This window comes from Pleuronectes platessa, chromosome 22, assembly GCF_947347685.1.
Source record: "Pleuronectes platessa chromosome 22, fPlePla1.1, whole genome shotgun sequence".
NCBI classification, from domain to species: domain Eukaryota; kingdom Metazoa; phylum Chordata; class Actinopteri; order Pleuronectiformes; family Pleuronectidae; genus Pleuronectes; species Pleuronectes platessa.
In genome coordinates, this window is record NC_070647.1 from 9,717,652 (window position 1) to 9,730,902 (window position 13,251).

A 13,251-nucleotide genomic window follows, 5' to 3' on the forward strand; every position below is an offset into this window, starting at 1 on the left:
CTCCTTTAGATATATTTTGCTAAATTTGGTTGTGAGTCCTTCAAGGTGAAATTAGATAAATTATCTGAGAGTAAAATGATTAATGGAGTTGAACAGGGTTTCAAGCTAAAAGCATAAGGGACAAGTTTATTTATAATGCACTACATTTAATAACAAAACGTAATGTGTTTTTATAAAACTTATATTTCATTAATTTATATTTCTCCAGATGTATTAACTATCAGTATCTATGTGATAAAAATATAATAATGTCTAAAAACTGTGGGTAGATTAAGTTTTAGCTTTTTTAAATTGTAAGAGAATTGGCAATACACCTAGCACCTCATGCTAAGGGAAGTAGATACTTATGTTTTCTCCAATTAATATGTATATAATTGGTTTTGATAACCTTTTTGTTAATAGGTTTATGTATCAGATTTATGCATTTGTTTAAAATCAGATGACACGAATAAGTTGTTAGTACTAAATTACAATTTATGGATACAAAACATCTTCATGATAAAAAATATTTATCTTATTATTATTTCATGTAAACTAGAGATTTTAGTGTACCCAGTCCAGCAGGAGGCGGTAATGCACTTGTATGCTGGTTTGTCAGCCGCCATTAGACCAAGAAGAAGAAAATCCTGCACCTTCCGGTTAAGTACAAATTATGCAGCGCTTCAGTTGTTATTCACTTCAGCGTGGTAAGAAATATTTAAATGAAAATGTTGCCCATTTGTTCTTAACTTGTGTCTTTTTTATAAACACTGTATTGAATGATGTAACCTATACAAGTAAATATAAACTCGCCCAAGCGCTCTCCGCAAATGCTGTGTTTATTTGTTAGCTTGCTAATTTTAGCCCAATGTTAGCTGGGCTCTCAGTCCAGTTGTCGTCGGGCCACACAGTCACTCCTCACATCGTGTTGAAGAGCAGCGGCTTATCAGGCCGATTGTCAGTGACATTATTCAGTGGGTTGTCTCGTCTCACGGTGTTCGTCTCCTCCGTGTCTCAGCCTGAGCAGAGAGGTGGCGCCATGTTGAGCCCACAGAAGGAGGGGATTCCCAGTATGATCGACAGCGCGCTGAGGATGAGGAGAGAGGAGCAGGCTCGACAGGTGGTCCTCGCCTGGGCTGTGCTCAACGTGTCTCTGGCCGGCATGATTTACACTGAGATGTGAGTCCTGCATTCCTCCTGAAACACTCAACACATTCAACCGCAGCACTGCAGATCCATGTAGAAGCGTGTATATTGTCCATGGACAAGTGTTGGCTGGTGGTTGAAGGAAATACCTCTGTGTTTACTTCTGGGAAATAAACTACACACAGGATCACAGATAAACAAGCAACACTTTAGATAATTAGGGCCCTTTTGTCAATGAATTTACAATATTTATCTCATATTGGATGAGTCCGGGTAAAGTTTATTGAAACTGAATCTTGAATATATAGATGGATATAGATAAAGAGAGCATTATGAATGTTGAACATTTAAGTATGTATTTCACAATCTATGTAATAGAAATTTATTTAAGGTAATTATTTTATATCATTTTAACATTTGATTGTTCATTTTATATAAAATGATACTATAATATTACAGTATGTACATGAGGTAATTTAATATGTTTGTATAAATGATTGAAAGGATAACAAATGTAAGTTTGTTTACATTCATTAAAGTCCTTTGTTGCAAACTAATATAAGTAATTGTTTGTAATGTAGAACTGATGTAACTGTCCCTCCATCTCATCTCGGTCTGATGATGGATGTGTGTCTTTCTTTTTATCTCTCAGGTCGGGGAAATTGCTAAGCCGATACTATAACGTCACCTACTGGCCCATTTGGTACATTGGTGAGGTCCCACAGCACTTTAATTTATTATAAGGATGTTTGCTGTTTGTACAAAGTCTTAAAATATCTCACTATAAGTTGTAATAGCAAAAAAACACGATTAACCAAAAGAGTACTCTCTTATATCATCAGACTCTTAAACATTAGAGTAGGTTTACTATCAATATCACATCTCAGGGTTTTTAAATCAGACACTGAAATTTAACTTGACACTTTAAGTTACCTTACTTTTTATACTTTGTCAAAGGAGACCATCAATGATGTATGTCTTATTTTTTTTCTTTTCCCTCACAGAACTGGTGCTTGCCTCCCTCTTTAGCCTCAATGCTCTTTTCGATTTCTGGAAATATTTCAAATACACCATGGCTCCATCCACCATTGCTGTGTCCCCCCATCAGCATCGTCTCCTGGGCCTGAGGAACACAAGTGAGGCTCTGTTCTTTTACCAACAGACCTTTAATACTTCAGTCCTTTTGCTTAATTGTGATTCCATGCATGTACATGGACTCATTAAGTATCATCAATGTTGTCTGGCTGTCTTGCAGGTATTCAGGCCTCTCCACCACAGAAGCCAGAAAAAAAGGAGACCCCGGCTCCAGACCAGTCATCTCCCTTGCAGGGGCAGAGTGTTCTGAGTTTCAGCCCCTCCCGACCAGCCACCACCAGCCCAAAGTTCTCCCCCAGTTGTGTACCTGGGTACAGCCCTCCTCTCGGCAGTCCGTCCACCCCAAACAGCGCAGGGGGACCCTTTTCCCCCTCTGTGGCCTTTGGAAAGGTACGTTCATCACAGCACTAATATAGAGTGTAGGATAATCTCAAGTACGTTTCGATAACTCCATATTCTGTTTTTTCTGTTTCAGGTGTTGAACTACAGCCCCTCCCCTGGTTCCTCTCCCTACCCCAGCAGCATTGGTCCAGCAGAGGGCTCCAGCCTGAGGGCTCGATACCGCACTTCACCCTCAGTGTTTAACTCCCCAGGAAGCAAGGAGGACTACATGGAGGATTTGAAAAGTCTTGAGAGGTTCCTCCGCACAGAAGAGGAGAAGGGTCACCGCAGCCAACTAGGTAGAGCTTTGTAGGACTAGGAACATCACTGCAATAACTAAATGTTTATTGTAGCTAGAGTCACTGGTATATCCGAGTCTGACCAAGGAATTGCTTTTAAATATGATTTAGTAATAACTAAGTTTTTTTTCTCCAAATGTGGATGTATATCGTAAAGAAATGAAACCTTTCAACTAAAGGGTTTAACTGATGCCCTGTGTAGGAAGTCCAGAGTCTGTGTCTCCAAACCACAGTCCAACATTTTGGAACTACAACCGCTCTGTGGGGGATTATGCTCAGAGTCTGAGGAAATTCCTGTACCAGCCAGCCTGCCGCTCTCAGGCCCCGTCCGCCCACAAGGATGAGACAGACCTGGGTTCCAAACAGGCTGCAGAGGAGGTCTGTACTTTATCATCATATGGGAACCTGTGTGATATCTTAATAACAAAAATGTTGTTTGGTGTCTAAGTCTGTTGGTGACAGAGTGGTATGTATGTTTAGCATGAATTGACATCTTTCTCCCTTCCTGTTACGTAGGTGTGGGCCAGAATCACAACCAGTCGCCCGGTAGTGGACCGCATCGACAGCTGGACAGCCAAGCTTAGGAATGTGAGTTTCACACACATATACAGAATACATGTTGAAGAAATTTAATTAATGGTCACCATCATAACACACAGAAATACTGCATAAAGTGTGTGTTAAGAAGTATTTGTTTGTTTTGCAGTGGATCAGTGACACAATATTGGTCCCTCTGGTGAAGGAAATAGACTCTGTGAACAGCCAGCTCAGGAGGATGGGCTGCCCTGAGCTCCAGATAGGAGGTAAAACATCTGCAGAGAAAATGGATTGTGGCAAATATATGAATGATAAACTGCTGTTTCCTTCATTCAGGGACTGTGGTTTAAACGGGACCAAAGAAGAAAAATCAGTGTGAAACCATGTAGTAACTCAGAAATCTGATTAGTCAATGTGACAAATTGTTTTACAGTTGATTTTCTTCTAATGAGACAGAGCGCATGGATATCTAAATGAACATGCAAAGTTTATTTAGAAAACTATTACACACTTTACTTTACTTTAGACGATCTTATTTATTTTGGAGTCTCACTAGTTCTGCCCCCTTCCTCCAACAGAGGCCAGTATAAGCAGCCTGAAACAGGCAGCGGTGATGAAAGCCTCATCCATCCCCACCATGAACTCTATTGTCCAGTACCTGGACATCACACCCAACCAGGAATATCTTGTGGAACAGATAAAAGGTACGTTTAACTAGAAAGGTCTCTGATGTGTCTTGATGGGCCTAAAGTCCCTTTGACTAATATGTTGTGTGCAATTGTGTATATGTGTGTTACATTTATTTCTTATGTACAGTGAAAGCGACAAGTACTTACATCATTTGCTTTTTGTTATTCAGGCTCAGATGTAATTGAACATTTGGCGACTAAATGTTTTATGTGCAGGTTTATGTTTGTTTCTGTTTAAGTTAATGAATTAAAGAGATTGATGTGTGTGGTTGTATGTAAATCTGTTCTGTCCTGTCAGAGCTGGCTCACAGCGGCTGCATGAGCTCCTTCCGTTGGAACCGGGGTGGAGATCTGAAGAACAGAAAGTGGGACACAGACCTCCCCACTGACTGTGCTGTGAGTACACGCAGACAAAGACACACACATTTACAGATCTAGTAAATTACTAAGTAAATTTTGTTCCTTCACAGGATCAGCAAAGGTTTATTTTTGTTATCACTTAATCTACTTATAATTTTCTTTATAAATTGATTGTTTGACCTTTAAAATGTTAATATTGTTCAAATTGAAAGTTTCCAGAGACCAAGGTGATTTCTTTAGATACCTTGTTTTGTCTAACCTCGTGTGAAAACTCAAACTTACTCAGTTCACTATCATAAGATCCTAAGAAAACCCCCCAAAAAACTACATCTAATTACTGAAACAGGCAATTTCCTTTAAAAAAGAATTTATTTTCTTTTTCAAGATTCAGAAATATAAAATTGAATTATTTACTTAAACCTATTAATTTCACTTGAAACTGTGAAAAATCGAAAGTCTTATCTTTTACCTGTTAACAGAAGAAGAGTGACTGGGGGTAAAAAAAGACCAACAAATATGAAAAAAAAACCATGCTCTGCAGATTGGGATTAGACAACAAAATATACAAATGGTCATTACACTATGAAAGCCGCTGTGCCCTTCATTGGGTCTGTTGACTGCGGGGTCTCTGCTCCAGTTGTTACATTTACAGTCTTGGTGACTCCCTTGTAAAGTACCTTAGACTGATCAATACATGCTTAAATTTTAGCCCCTATAGTCAGGTCAATGTGTTTGTCTGTTCCATCAGATCCTCATGCACATGTTCTGCACATACTTGGACTCCAGACTACCCCCTCATCCAAAGTATCCAGACGGGAAGACGTTCACTTCACAGCACTTCAGCCACACCCCAGACAAACCTGGTAAATACACATAAACACACATGAAGGAAGAGCAATCAAATACTTGGGATTTCCTGTGTATGCTTCTTATCTTTGATAAATCTACTTGATTTTCATTATGATATACTTCACGTACTCGCAGAGTTTCAGTTTTTGTGCCCTTTTTATATCTCTTTGTAGATGTAACCAAAGAGAACCTCTTCTGCGTCCACCAAAGCAGCACCACTCCTCCTCACTACCAGTTCATCTACCAGGGACACATCTACAGCCTACCCAAGGTAAGAGACAAACACTCAAGCTGTTTTCAGACATGAACTTAGCCTTTCTCACATATAAAGAACACAGCAGGAGATAGTCAGGGGTAAGGCACGTTCACAACACCTGGAAAATGTCTGGAACAGGGAAGCAGATCATGATGTTAAAATTCCACTGCTTACATGTCTGAAAGCACCTTCTGTGTTCTCACTCTAAAATTATTTCTTTATTTATCAGTCTCTTGGAAAACTGTTTTTGTTATGCCTTTATCTTGGTCTGTCTCACAGTTGTCTTAGTTTAAGATTTGCGTTCGGACGAGTATGATTTTATGACGTCTGGCTTAAGAACAAACTGAACTGAAACCCACACTGAAACAATTTGTCTTTACTGTCTAGATTGTTTTCCTCTTCATTACAAGACAATTTATCAACTATATGTCACTGTGTAACTGCTGTAAATCTTAGAACAGACATGTCATTCATAAACAGTTCAGGGTGTGTTGTTGTGCTGCAATCTAAACCCACCTTGATTTCTATCATAGGGCCGGAACAACCTGTTCCATACGATCCTCATGTTTCTCTACGTCATCAAGGCCAAGGAATCGGGGATGCTGGGGTGAGTAATTCTACTGCTGAAATCCTATAAATAGCCAGCTTGCCAGAAAGTAGGGAATTATTCAATATTGATTTGTTTTCACAAAAATTTCAGATTGCTCTTTGTTTGAGAGTATTGGTTTGACTTTGCTTGGCTTCTGAAGGATAGATAATTAAACTACCTTGCATATTTTTTTCAGGAGAGTAAATCTTGGCCTCTCTGGTGTGAACATCCTGTGGATATTTGAAGACTGATGCGTTGTAATTTCCAAGCAACAAAAGAAAAATGCAATTGGGTGTTATTTTTTCTTTTGTGCTGCCTACACTGGTTGGAGTATCCACCTTAACGGAAGGACTGCTCTTTACGGGACACATGGGGTGGAAAAAGCGCTTCTCTCCGACAACAAATTCATATTTTTGGACATTTTCACAATTTATATCTACACATTGGCAGCACAGTGTATTTTCATTGATGCAATGCTGTAACACCACAGTGTGCTTATGATACAATCCATAGTTTTTAACATTGTTTGGTTTTCTGATTTTGTCTTTTTGAGAATGCACCAGCATTGTAGCCTTGTAAAAATATACCTCATAGCAGGTGGATTGCAAAGGGTTAAGGCTTGAATGTAAATACAGTGAGTTTGGACTTAGTTCTTCAGCATCAGTAACATTTTGCAGCTTTTTCTTGTTTGTTTATTTTCTAAATTGTTGTAGAATGAATGACATACCCCCGCCTTGTGCTTGAAGTTACTTTTAAAAAATGGACCTGTGCAAAATGCAACAATGCTCCAATAATGTAATTTTTTAAGTTTTGCTTGGTCAAAATTTTTTGTCTATGCACATTATCATGTTCAGTGTTCATTTTAATTGTGACAGAGAAAAGTTGAAAAGCCTCAGGATACATGTCTTCTACAAAGGAGCTGTGGGTGCCATTTATCCTGACCTGTCATCAGCCATTCATTAAATGTAATATTTACATGTTTGCTTGGTTTCAGTGATGCTATTTTACAACTGTCCCCTGAGACATGAAAATAAAATTTAGATATATAAAACTTGGATTTTTTTTTTTTTTTTACCAGCGCTCGATGCAGTTTTTCTGACCATCATGGGCATCCACATGGTGTCAGTGTAATCCCTTTTTACTTTTTTACATAATATGACCTTACTCCTGGTCCCATTTTCTCTAATGTCACTGCACATCCTCTGCATTGTACTTTTATGATGCTGTGTGTTGTGCAGGTAGATCCAGTGACGTTCAAGTTCTGATAATAAAATGATTCTGGGTCAACGTTGGTTGAGTGTGTGAGTTTCATTGGGAATTGGTAGAATAACAGGATGCCCTTCAAAAAAGTGCATTATTAGAAGGGATATTAGTACCTTAAGAACCTAAATATGTGAAATTGAGAGTTGAGGATATATAAATGAAATGATGTTTAAAGGGAGATATAGAAAGAGATGTGAATGCTCTGTGAGCAGACCGCATTATCTGGCATGGGCCGTGTTTGTTTTGTAGTTTAACGTTGCCATTTTTATTATGAACTTCACTTCCCATGGTGCATTCCGCAGCGCAGCTTTACCTGCATGACAATGTAGTTAAAATATCAAAAATAAAACAGCTTATCCGCTGGTTGGGAACACGTGTCAGTTGTGTTGTTTACACCTCACACTAAAAAACACTTTTTAAAATGTCAGTCGTGTTTACATCATATGTATTTAAGGTGGCCTACAGGTGGGAGGGTTTGACATACTAATAGGAACTACGGGGACCACAATGCACCTCGGCCGCAGTCGCTCCACTACGTTCACATCCGCTTGACTCTCCACCGTTGGAAAAAGGACTTTGTGGAAGTGCAGCGATGTCAGTCCAGGTTGTGGCAGTGAAAATGGCAGAGGTCGAACTCAAAGACGTCCCCAGCGTCAAAGGGCTGCCGGCCGAGTCTCCTGTGACACCCACGTCGGAGGGCAAGAGCCTCGGCCGGGGCGACCTCCACGAGGCCGGCTCCTCCGCCGCCGCGTCCCCGACAGCAGAGCCCTCCGCGAAAGCCGGGGACAGCAGCCCGGGCTTGCTCACTCCGAACCCCGCGAAGATGCCGCAGGCGTCGGCTATGAAGCGCACGGACCCGCAGCAGAACGGCGGGGAGGCTTTTGTCAACCGTGACGGGACCGTCGCTGAGGCTCCGCGGATGAAGAAGGTGAGAAACGGGACATGATTTTCCTCCGTACGCACCGACATCCTCGCTGTTGCCGCAGAGAAAGCTCCGCGGAGGAGCTGGCATTGTGCGACGGTGCTAGCAGGCTAGCTGGTCCCCAAAGCTGATTCAGCTGCGGCAGTTAACGCTTTAAATGATGGTGTCTGGTGCTAATAACACTGCGGAGAGGCTAATGAGGGGCTGAATGTGTTTTTAAACAGATCTACTCTCTTGATTTAGGGTGACATCGCCAAAACTTCAGGGCATGGACGTTAACCGGAGTGTCCAACTGTTGTCAGTTGTCACAAGTTTAGTTGAAAATAGAAGGAGAAGGTTTTGAGCTAAATGGATGTTTGACTTATAAATAATCCTGCTCCTTCCACATCATACTGAACACGATGTTGTCAGATTAATAACAGCCACACGTTTGATTAAAAACTTAATTCACCGTTAGTTCATTAATTTCCATTTTGATCAACTGTTTGAAAAAAAGAAATGGACTTCCACTCATGGTTCACGTGGTGCTCTGTCTCATCATGCTAGCACATGATAAATTGTATGTATGCTGGTTTTCAACATAGCGTAGTTAGATATCTAATTGTAGGTTGATACATGATCAACATATACTTAACTCTAGTTAATCCATTACAAACGTTACTGTTGCTGGTCTGTGTGCTTTGCCTTGTCTTATCTGTTATGAGTATTTGATTATCTGTGGGTCTTGTTCAATAATAATATGAGGATATTCTTATTTCACAGTCTAAAATACTTTAAAAAGATAGGTCTGATTTATCTAATTTATACAAAACTTAAGTCAATAATTTGTAACACCAGGGGACTCCCATCACCTAGTGCTCTCTTATGATTAAACCTATAGAGCCCCTCCTCTGATACAACCAATGATAGCAACTCCTTCCCTTGTGTCTACACTCAGAAATCACACTTGGCAAGCATGGATCTCAGAACTGCCCTGCGGTGTTTGCACCTTGAATACATCTTATCTGGATTAGAACAGTAGTGGATGTTAGGGGCAATGTTCAAGGAAAGAGCTGTTGTTGTATTTCGATAAGGGATCCTTTGACGAGGCTGCCAGCTTTATTCTTTTATTTGATCCCAGTTATTATTTACAGTTGACAGTGATTTATAGTCCCTCGTCAGTGTAGTGCACTTTTATCAGTGGTGGTCAGATTCAGGAATTGATTTCAGAACTTTCTAAATTCTTCGATTCTGTCTGATTCATTGACGTGGTGTGGGCAAGCTAATTGTAATTGAAAGTTTTGGTGGGTGTTATTCCGTGCAGGTCACCTCCATCCTCCGCTGCTTTGCCATCATTGCAAAATACAAATTTAGTGTGTTTTCACTACAAACCAGTGAGATAAAAAAACAAAAATATGGGGCCTGTCAGAAGTAGAAAAGGTTGAAACAAGAGACAGAGCAAGTGGGATGGGACTCATTCAACACCCACATCCATTATTACGCCCCAAAAGTCACCCCATCCCACTAGACAACCCCTAAGGACACCCCACAACAAGACCCACTGGGTATTGTATTGTGAGGATGGACTGCAAGCGGACAGCAGCTCAGAGCAGATGGCTTTACATACCTCACACTTTCACAGCAAAGACGCACAAGGAAGTCACCCAGCAGCTGGAAGCAATGGGCCCACAGGGTGAACAACACTTGAGAGGCAGCGCAAAGCTGGACCTACCAGACGGCAACAGCCACATCTGGATTATTGAGGAGACGAGGTTCGCTTACAGGACCATGGTATAGAGAGTCAATTTTATTTTATTAATTCAAGCTATCACAATTAGCAGTTTGTCGTTTATCTTATAGAATAAATAAAGATAAGATATTTATAGGATTTTGTTGTAAAATGTTCCCTAATGTTGCATCATATTTGTTTGGAAATGTGTACACTTGCTCAAAGGCTAGCTAATTGTCATATATATATATATATATATATATATATATATATATACCCAGTGTAGTAAATGTTTACATCCTTTTATGATGCTTTCATAATAGATTATAATAATCTAAAGAGAAAATGTAATTTAACCAAACAGGCTGCATTGTTGAAGATCTGTGCTTATATTTGTTTCTTTTATTCATATAATACTGAGACCAGTAAGCCTGAGTAATGGATAATACACACTCCATTTAGATTGGGACATAGATCCATCCATTATATTAATGTAAATACCCTGTTGTCACTACATTTCTCTGATCAACCAATTCAGTGTATATCCAGTGGGACAGCAGGTTGCTTGCAGCCTATTTATAGTATCGTGGGTCTTATGGCATGCTGCATTATAGATATATGACCACAGCCTTGCCTTGAGCTTCTGCTGAATTCTGCCCGCCCAATGCAGTAAAGGGTAAGTGAAGCAGCGGTGATGCTGATGCAAGTACGTAGGCAGCAGCGCTGACTGACTGAGTGATTGGATGACGGGCCGGCCTTTAATCCAAGCCTTTATCATGTCATCACATGAGGGGGATTAAAAGGCCAGCGATCTGTTATAGGTGGGCCCAGATGTGAGCTTTTGGAGTCGAGGCTGAGTTTTGCTGAAACACCCACACAGCACAGCAGACACATCCCTTGGTCCTTACTTCTGAGAACTTCTGGGCGAGACCTCCAGTTGGGAGGGAAGGAAATAAGCAGACCTAGGTTGTCACCCTTATGGCCACAGTGTATGTTATTATTGGCTAAAGGCTCAAGCTTTAACTAGTCTAGTTGTAATCTCATACAAGGTCACAAGGTCTACCTCGTTGTCTGTCTTATTTGAAGTAGATGATTAACCTCATCGGCAAGGCGGACCAAACACAAGACCGTTAACCATCATGGTAAATGACCTTTGACATTTGGGCATGGCTCAACATCCTGTCAGGTTTAAGGAAGGCATGCACAGTGGTATTTGTAAACAACTCCAGAGAATGGTGTGTTGTAAGATCATCCTCTCTGATGTAAAGTTATGTCACCTTCCACTAAGCCGGTGTTCCTGGTAATGCTCGCTGGTTAACAGGCTTATTGTGACCTGTGGCTGCTCTACCTGGGAAAAATAACCTATGGAAGAGATTCTTTATGGAAAAAAGACTAAAAACCTTTTGCAATTTAAAAATGTAGACTCTACTTAGAGGCTCAAGTTTGTCCTCTCTAATGCTGCATGTTCACTGACTGCACCTTCTCCGTTTTCTGAAATTTTTCATGAGAATTGCACAATTCTGTCTCCTATATTTTTTCTCCTGACCCATGGGAAGCCTCTGTAGAGTCCTCTTATATTTACAAGTGTGATGAGATAAAAAAGGAGACGGGATGATTGTACTTATTGAATACATTGGAGCTAACAGACGGCCCCCAGTAGGTAGTTAGTTCTATAATATAGTAATTTATACCATTCACATTCTTACATTACAAAGTTGTATAGGGAAGTATAAGAAGTCTGTGGTTTGTCAGCATTGTCATCTTCAGAAAAGTTCTGTGAGCATCTTCATCTGCCTGCCTCTGTCCTTTACTACAAAGGAAAATGTATCACTTCCCTTCCTCCAGTCTCTCATTTGTGAGTAACCTCAGTGATTGAGCGGGTGTCTGTTAGTGTGCACGTACAGTGGTAATCACACACTTTTTTTCCTGTGGGGATCCTGCCATCTGCATCAAAGTGTAGTCATCACCTAATCCGACTTCTGTCGTGAACAAATAGGTTCTGAGTGACTTATCAGCCTGCAATAAATGCCGCCGGATATAGTGATCAACATGTCCGTCCATTAATCTGTTCAGCTAGAACAGCGTTGTTTCCAGTTGTTTGCAGAAGCCAAAAACCATCTGAAAGTTTTTCATAAAACTTCACAATTATGTGGATAAAGTAGCGAAGTGATGATATAAGAGTTGATATGTTGGCTTTGCCTGCAGGATGTCATCTGCTGATGACTTTAGTTTAGTTGTTCAATAAGTCACCTGAGTGAAAGTCACCACTTAAGTCACTGTAAGCCTGCACATATACAGTTAGGTCCATAAATATTTGGACATTGACAAAATTTATCATTTTGGCTCTGTACACCACCACAATGGCTTTTGAATGAAACAATCAAGATGTACTTTAATTGCAGACTTTCGGCTTTAATTTGAGGGTATTTACATCCAAATCAGATGAACGGTGTAGGAATTGCAACACATTTCATATGTGGCACCCCCCTTTTTAAGGGACCAAAAGTAATTGGACAATTGGCTGCCCAGCTGTTCCATGGCCAGGTGTGTGTTATTCCCTCGTTATTTCATTGACAAGGAGCAGATAAAAGGTCCAGAGTTCATTTCAAGTGAGGTATTTGCGTTTGGAATCTGTTGCTGTCAACTCTTAATATGAAGTCCAAAGAGCTGTCACTATCAGTGAAGCAAGCCATCATTAGGCTGAAAAATCGAAACAAACCCATCAGAGAGATAGCAAAAACATTAGGTTTGGCCAATTCAACTGTTTGGTACATTCTTAAAAAGAAAGAACGCACTGGTGAGCTCAGCAACACCAAAAGACCCGGAAGACCACGGAAAACAGCTGTGGTGGATGACAGAAGAATTATTTCCCTGGTGAAGAAAAACCCCTTCACAACAGTTGATCAAGAACACTCTCCAGGAGGTAGGTGTGTCTGTGTCAAAGTCAACAATCAAGAGAAGACTTTACCAGAGCAAATACAGAGGGTTCACCACAAGATGTAAACCATTGGTGAGCCTCAAAAACAGGAAGACCAGATTAGAGTTTGCCCAAAAACATCTAAAAGAGCCTGTACAGTTCTGGAACAACATCCTATGGACAGATGAGACAAAGATCAACTTGTACCAGAATGATGGGAAGAGAAGAGTATGGAGAAGGGAAGAAACTGCTCAGGATCCA

General features: G+C 40.5%; 2 protein-coding genes across 2 annotated transcripts in view; both read left to right on the forward strand.

The window, feature by feature from the left end:
* The first annotated feature begins 53 nt into the window (after positions 1-53).
* Positions 54-7,467, forward strand: tmem209 (transmembrane protein 209). The gene is made up of 15 exons (XM_053414887.1): positions 54-686; positions 998-1,158; positions 1,778-1,836; positions 2,130-2,261; positions 2,381-2,610; positions 2,696-2,900; positions 3,103-3,278; positions 3,417-3,488; positions 3,607-3,703; positions 4,016-4,141; positions 4,425-4,522; positions 5,235-5,349; positions 5,509-5,606; positions 6,125-6,198; positions 6,377-7,467. The coding sequence occupies exons 2-15, from the start codon at positions 1,019-1,021 to the stop codon at positions 6,429-6,431; spliced, it is 1,677 nt and encodes a 558-aa protein (XP_053270862.1). The 5' UTR covers positions 54-686; positions 998-1,018; the 3' UTR covers positions 6,432-7,467.
* A 536-nt stretch (positions 7,468-8,003) lies between these two features.
* Positions 8,004-13,251, forward strand: part of ahcyl2b (adenosylhomocysteinase like 2b) — a 38,994-nt gene continuing 33,746 nt past the window's right edge. Inside the window, exon 1 of the mRNA XM_053414849.1 lies at positions 8,004-8,371. Within this exon, the coding sequence (XP_053270824.1) occupies positions 8,036-8,371 (336 nt within the window). The 5' untranslated portion in view covers positions 8,004-8,035. The remainder of the gene's footprint in view (positions 8,372-13,251) is intronic.

Coding starts and splice junctions, on each gene's coding strand:
- tmem209 (XM_053414887.1), top strand. CDS start 1,019: ATGTTGAGCCCACAGAAGGAGGGGATTCCCAGTATGATCGACAGCGCG. Junction 2,901..3,102: donor GGGTCACCGCAGCCAACTAG/GTAGAGCTTTGT, acceptor TGCCCTGTGTAG/GAAGTCCAGAGTCTGTGTCT. Junction 3,279..3,416: donor CCAAACAGGCTGCAGAGGAG/GTCTGTACTTTA, acceptor CCTGTTACGTAG/GTGTGGGCCAGAATCACAAC.